This window comes from Furipterus horrens, unplaced genomic scaffold (assembly GCF_987537825.1).
Source record: "Furipterus horrens unplaced genomic scaffold, mFurHor1.1.pri manual_scaffold_6, whole genome shotgun sequence".
Classification (NCBI taxonomy): Eukaryota; Metazoa; Chordata; class Mammalia; order Chiroptera; family Furipteridae; genus Furipterus; species Furipterus horrens.
Genome location: NW_028327176.1, coordinates 3,256,974 through 3,264,149, shown reverse-complemented (window position 1 = coordinate 3,264,149; position 7,176 = coordinate 3,256,974). Strand labels below are relative to the sequence as shown.

Below are 7,176 nucleotides of genomic sequence, written 5' to 3'. Positions count from 1 at the left end.
TCCTGGACAGTCTTGTAGCCACAGCGCTCACACCTGACTGCGCTGACTTGCCTACAGGTTGTCTGTCTGTCCCTCTGAGCTGCAGGTTCTTTCCAAGAGAGAACTTACTCCTCTTGGTATTCCAATCCCATCACCTAGCACAGCGCATGGCTCAATAAACACCGAATGACCGACAGGGCCTGGGACGCAGCAGGAGCAGCATTAGTACTTTCGCTGTTGGTCACAAGAAGGAGAGAAACGGGATGGGCAGGACGGAGGGAGGGTCCACAGAAGACAGGTCTTTTCTTCCTTGAGTGATGCAACAATTTCCAAACACAGCATCATATGGGGGAAATGCAGGGGCAGGAAGGAGATGGCCTTCTGATGACAGAGTCCAAGTCTGTCAGTCTGGGATTTGGAAGGGCTGTTTTTAAAACAAGTCACAGACGGCTAAGATTCAGAGTCACATTCTTGCCTAAAAAGCCCACAGGCCTGGTTCCCACTCTCACTGCTGGGGAAGTGGAGGGCGGCAAGGGCCCCCGGGGGTCCGTGCAGCCCAGATGCACATGCCACCTCCGCAGGTAGCACCCTGGTCTTGTGACAGCAGTGACAGCACGAAGATTTCCAAGGGGACCAAGGACAACAGAGTAGAGAATTATGGCCCGGAAGGAAGAAGATTGAATTCTAACACCAAATATGTTTTTAAAACCACAGATGTAACAAAGCCAAATAAGCAAGGCAGAATGGATGGTGCTCTAAAGGAGTTTACACGCACAGAAATTCTAAGTATGTACACATTTTTCCCCTGTGTTGAGACTATTTCAAAGGGCCCAGAGACTCAACAAAACAGAAATAATGCCCACTCCCCCCAAAACAGAAGGGAAAAGTTCACTTTTCAGATTTATGCCACTACTACTTATTTTCTATTATTTCCAAACCACAGGGAAGCACCAGACTTCACTAAAATTGTGCAAAATGATTATTTCACCCAGAGAAAGTGATCAAGTAAAATCTTAAACCACAGCTACGTGCTGGACTGTTGCCAAGGGAACAAACTGGTTAAGAAATAAACATGGGTCAATATATATAGAATAGCTTTCCATTCACTTACTCATCTGACCATTCATGTCCCCTACCTTCCTACCCACCTCCTGCAAACCCCACTGTGGGTCCCAGCCCTCTCACCAGGTTCTCTGGATTAGCCACAATCTGTTAAGCAATTAGCACTTATTAAAACCAGTTGTCTGTCAGTTATTGTGCTGTGTACTGGCTCATTAAACCCTGGCCATGACTTTTGAACTAGGTAGGCATTGTTAGCCAGACTGGAAAGCTGAGGAAAACAGGAAAACATTAGGTATCTCACCCAAGTTCACACACCTGGCAACTGGTGGACTCTGAACTTGAACCCAGGCCTATCTGACGGAGAAGTAATTTAGAGAATTCAGCATTATATAGTAACAGAAAGCAACACCCGAATCTGAAAACAGCATGGAGCCAAGTTCAAACTCCAGCTCTTCAACTTACCAGCTCTGTAACCTTGAGCAAATTAACCTGTCTGGGCCTCAATTTCCTCCTGTATAAAGCAGGAATGAGGAATATACTATGGATTTCACAGTATACAGTAGGGATCCAATAGCTACTAACAGTCCAGCTACAGGTATGCATATTTTTTTAAAAGTACATTTCAGTTGTAAAACGAGTTTTAGCAGACATAACCTATATTGAAAATAACAGGTTCACAAAGGTTAATCGGTTTAAAATTAGTTTACTAGTTCCATGACATTTGTTTAAACAGAGAACCAAGGGCTTGCAAATTTTAGGTTTATTTTATTTCTGTTAAATCAGTCACTTTAGTTTCCAATACCCATTCTCATGCCCCTTTGCAGTATGAAAAATAGATGCTTGTTTAAAACCCAAATACATGGGCACCACTACTTAATACAGCCACATACGGAACAAGAGCTGGTAGTGGGGACGAACATTAACCACCCTAGAAAGGACATGATTTAAATGAATCCACAGTGATTCCTCTCAGAAAGCCAACAACTTTCAGATCTGGTTCTCACAAATCCAAGCTCACACACATCATCATCCCAGTATGGATACTGGATTTGCTTCCAGGGAGCCAGACCTGGAATGATTTCAATCTTTTCAGAGCAGCAACGTGGAGCAAGCTTGCAGTTTAATAAAATGACCAAATCCCGTCTCTTTACTCAGTAACGGAGGCTGCAGCTTAAGCCTCTGAGCAGCACACAAAAAAAGGGCTTTGGAATGACAACACTGGAAACGAAACTCAATCGGAGAAAGGACGCGCCGATTTTAATAGGAATTCCTCTTCATCTAGCTTTCCAACGTCTGCCAGTGCTAATAATATTTACCTGCACACGGCAGCGGGGAAAAGAAACAGAACTTGAAACACAATCAAGCTTTTTAAAAGGCATCGGGTACAGAGCTTCCTTCCCTGAAGAAATATTCACCACCTTCCATAAACATGATTAATGGTGTGTTTTCCCAACGTTATGAACATTTTTCTCTTGCCCAGCACTTCTGAAGAAACTTCTTAGGGGCCTGCCATCTGCCTCATTTGAAGACATTATTTTTAAGCCTTGCTGAGACGAGTAGAATTAAGTGAGGCGGGATCACAGAACTCACTACAAAAGCTTTACATGCAGCTCTCCTCCGCAAAAAGAGAAAAGAAAAAGAAAGAAAAAAAAAAGGCGGGGGGAGAAAAGGGGGGAAGAGGAGGCTAGGAAGGTGCCCTAGCTACACTTAAAAGCCAGAATGCTGAATTTTGATTTAGCCTAATATTGATGTGTCTACAAAGGAAAAAATTTCCATTAACAAACATTCTGGATTCCCCCCCCCCCCCAAGCAATTCCTAACAGCAGATGCTTTGTTCAAGTGAGGGGGGAAAAAAAGAATGCCATCGCTTAATTTACAGCTCTCTGGTGACCTCTCCTCACCCACTCTAGCCCGGTCATCTTCTAGAACACCTACAATATCCCCGTTTTAAGGCCGTAACTTGACATTCGGACCAAGAGAAATGTAATCATCCGTTCAATTTTGGCGCACGGCCGGCTTGTAAACCAGGCTCCTATTAGGAGCCAAGCGGAGTGCCGAGCACTTGACACGCAGCGTCCCTGGCCCCCATCACAGCCCGGGGAGAGGATGCGTTACTAGTCCCTTTTGCTACGTAAGGAAGAGGGGGCCCGCGGGGCGCGGGGCGGCCGGAACCCGGCACGGCGGCCCTGGGCTCCCACCCTCTGCCCTCCGACGCCGCCTGCTGCTTTGTCCCCTGAGCCAGCTCCCCGCGAAGCGCTCTCCCCGCGGGATGCGGAGGGCTCCCCAGTTCGCACGGTTAGCGCCAGGCGTCAGGACTCGGCGCCTCGGCCAGAATCAGGCCTTCTCCCGGCTGGTGGGGAGGGGAGGCGCCGGGGTGACAGGTAAGACGCAGGGAACGGGGTGGGGGAGGGGGCGGCCATCACAGGCCCCGGACCCGAGGCCCGGCCCTCCACCCGGCGTCCCGCACTCCTCTCCCGCGCGCCGTGCCGGGTCCCCTCGGGCCTTTCTGCCCACGGGGCGCACACAGTTCCCGGGCAGCCGGTTCCCGCGGACGGACCCAGAGTCGGGCCGAAGGGGCGCGGAGCTCACACCTGCCCCGCGGGACCGGCTGCGGCAGGGGCACTTCGCGAGCCAGGCCCCCAGCCCCGCGGGACGCCCACCCCGCCTTTCGGGCCAAAGTTGGGCGCGCTGGGGGCACCGGGCGGCCCCGGCCCCGCGAGGGAAATGGGGGCAGAGGGTCTCAGAGAGGCCCGAGGGAGCCGTGAGCCAGGTCCTCCGAGACACCTACACGGAACAAAGGGCGTCTGTCTCGGGCACCGGGAGCGCGGCCGCGTCCGGATTTGGAGGAAGAGAAACTTTTCCCGGGGCGCGGGAGGGGACGGGCGGGGGCGGGCCGGCGAGCCGGCGGGCAGGGCGCGGAGCTACCTGCGGCCCGAGCCGCCCGCCCGCCCCGGGAGGCCCGCGCGCGCCCTCACCTCCTCGATGGCCGCCACCGTGTTCCGGCACTGCGTCGTGCGTGTGGTGAAGCTCGAGGCCGTGGGCGCCTTGTAGTCCTCATGGGTCTCGGCCACGAATTCCGACACGGAGATCTGGTCCGGCATCGCCGCGGCGCGCGCGCGGCCGGCCGCCGGGGAGCCGCCGCCTCAGCCGCCGCGCGGGCTCCCTCCGGCCGCGGGGACGCCGCCTTCGCCGCCCGCCCGGCCCGCGGACAAAGGGAAGCGCCGGGGCGCGGGCCGCTGCCGCCGCAGGAGCCGCCGCAGGGCGCGGGTGGGCCGGCCACGGGCCCGGGCGGCGGGAGCAAGGGCGGCGCGCGCAGCCCCGCGCAGCTCGGGCCCGGCCCGTCCGCCCGCCGCGCCCAGCGCTCCGCCGCCGCCGCCTGCCCTCCCGAGCGAGCCCCGAGTCGGACGCGCAGAGCCGGCGGGAACTGCCCGCCACGCAGCCGCGGGCCCCGAGCGAGTCCGGCGGAGAGGGGCGGGTCCGGCCGGGGGCGGCGGCCGGCGGGGCGCGGGGCGGGGCGGTGCCGGGGGCCGGGCCGCCAATCCGCGCGCTCGCCGCCGCCGGGAAGCTGAGCCAGCAGGAAGGAAGGCGGCGCGCGCCCGGCCCGCCGAGCCGCTCGCCAGGCGCCGCGCGCCGCATTGTCTCGCCGTTCGGACCCCGCGCCGCGCGCTGTGGTCCGACGACGCGCCCCGCGGAGCCGGCGGGCGGCGGGCAGGTCCCCGGCCCCGACTACATCCCGGCTCCGCGCGGGCGCGCGCACGGGGCGCTCGGACACTCTCCCGGCCCCGCCGCTGCGCACGTTTCCGTCCCTGCCCACCCCAGCCGGGCTCGGGACCTTCTTGGGGTTCCCCGGAGCCGCGGGGCCTACCCGTCCAGGCGAAGGAGAAAGTGGGTGCAGCTCGCCCCCTACCGGACGGTGCGCTCCTCGCTGGGCGCGCACTTCGCGTGACCAATGCCTCCCGCGCGCCACCCGGCAGCAGCCCGCCTGCAGGCTGTGGTTCTGTAACAATAACAAGAAAGGAGCGTAGACGAGCGCCCCTGTGCGCCACGTACACTCGCCTGATCCTCCCGGCCTTCCCAGGCGTGCGGAGAGGCGGGTACTCTATAGATGACAATGTGCCGGAGAGCGCCCGGTGAACGGCCCCGCGGGGGTTCCCATCCACGTCCCGCAGACTCGGAGCCCTCCGGGGTGCTTACGGCACCCCCAGGGAACGTCCCAGGCGAGTTTCCTAAGCTCATACAGGTACAGGTTACTTGCAAATGGTTTTAGGGTCCTAGCCCAGTACCTACTACCGACCCTGGGGAAGATGAGCTGAATCTCGGGGCTTTTTCATACGGTTTCAGAGAATGCGCAGGCAAATCTCATACGTAAGGGGGTCCGGTAAAGAGTTTGAATCAGGACAGATTTTCCCGTAACAACTCTTAAGGAAACTCTTAGTTATTTCTAAAAATCCAGAAGCCCCGAAGACACTAGCCAAATAAGATCACACCCTATAACTCTACACCAGGCCCGTGGCATGGTTTCTGTAGCCACCAGCAATAAAACCAAGAGAAACTTTACAAAAACCTTTTGTGCGTCTGAAAAGGAGGAAGTGTGAGAGACACTGGAGATCCAGTAAGTCAGACAAAGCGGTCTCCTGACGCTGCAGGACAGTGGGCCAGTCAAACAATCTTTTTTAAGCTCCCATGTAAGAATTTGCTGTATGAGGTGGCAGCTTGGGTCAGACATTATGTATGGCCTTTGGTATTTTAGTAGCATTGCATGTGAAATTTAGCTTTCTGAAATAGCCGTATTGGTGCTTAGCTTTGTTATGACCCTAGGCGATAAGTTACAGTTTTAAAAACGTAGCATTTCTTCTTCTGCCCTCCCTTTCTGTTTTTTTTTTTTTTTTTTTTTTTACCCTTTTAGTGTCTTCTGTGGTTCCCTCTATTTGCAACTTGCTACAGTTCAAGTCCTGTACATATTGTTCATATGAATGCATCCTCTCCTACACCAGGCAGATTCTGGCTCTTCCTAGCTAGTTTTGCAGCCAGGGTGTTTTTATTATTGTTGTCACTGTTTGTGACAGAATATCCTGCACGACTATCTAAGTCTTTTTTTTTTTTTTGAGGACTAGTAAGTATCAGGCTATAAGGATTTCAGAAGAGAAAGTAGTGTTTTTTTTTCCTTGGCATGTAGTATATACAGCATTAACCAGACCGATCAAGACTTCTACAAGGACAAAGTGAAATTTGTCATTGTCTTCTTCTGTGCTGTCTTTATATGCAACTCCTGTTCTTGTTCCTGGTAGTTCCATATAACTTTTCAGGTACTAGAGGGTCCTCCTTTCAGTAGCCACAAAAATAAAATTGCAAAGCTGCATGGCATTTTCTAAGTGGACGAGAAGCTGGTAGGAAGGAAGTCATTACCAAGTCCATGTCTGGGATAGAACACTAAAGCGAGTTATTCCTCCAGTCATCCCTGAGAATCTCAGAAAACCAAGCAAGATCAGAGCAAAGCATAGCTAATGTGTCCCTGACATTAATAAAATGAGTAGTTTCCAACAAATAATACTAAAGTTGAATGTGGATCAAGAAAACATTATACACACACAAACACACATTTTTTAAAAGCATTAAAAGAAGGCTATGTTGATAACACTTTTACAAACCTATACTTCCTTATCCAGAACATTCAAATCTAAATAATCCTACTAACCTAAAGTTTTAAAGATTTTATTTATTTATTTATTTTAGAGAGAGGGGAAAAGGAGGGAGAAGAAGAGGGAGAGAAACATTCATTGGTTGCCTCTCGCTCACCCCCAATGAGGGAGGGACCTGTCCCGCAACCCAGGCATGTGCCCTGACCAGGATTCAAACTGGCGACTTTGCAGTCCACGGGCCAGTGTTCCATCCACTGAGCCACCCCAGCCAGGGCTAAAGTTTTAAAATTAACCCTTGTAGTGGTAAAATTGACCTGAAATGAACTGACAGGAGGCTATTCATAGTCTTGTTTATTCCATTTCTCAGGAACATTTTTTAAAATGTTGCTGCACAATATAAATGTCACCCACCAGGGGTGAAAGAGAAATATTTTTGCTGTGTTACCTACTTACAAATCTGAAAATGTATGAGTTCCACACACATCTGGGTTTCAGA

General features: G+C 53.0%; 1 protein-coding gene across 2 annotated transcripts in view; it reads right to left on the bottom strand.

Annotated features, from left to right (window-relative positions):
- Window positions 1–4,176, bottom strand: part of ASAP2 (ArfGAP with SH3 domain, ankyrin repeat and PH domain 2) — a 134,940-nt gene extending 130,764 nt beyond the window's left edge. For both annotated transcript variants that reach the window (XM_090280884.1, XM_090280886.1), the window contains exon 1: window positions 4,017–4,176. In XM_090280884.1, the coding sequence (XP_090137010.1) occupies window positions 4,017–4,142 (126 nt within the window). In that variant the 5' untranslated portion in view covers window positions 4,143–4,176. The remainder of the gene's footprint in view (window positions 1–4,016) is intronic.
- Between the last annotated feature and the right edge of the window lie 3,000 nt (window positions 4,177–7,176).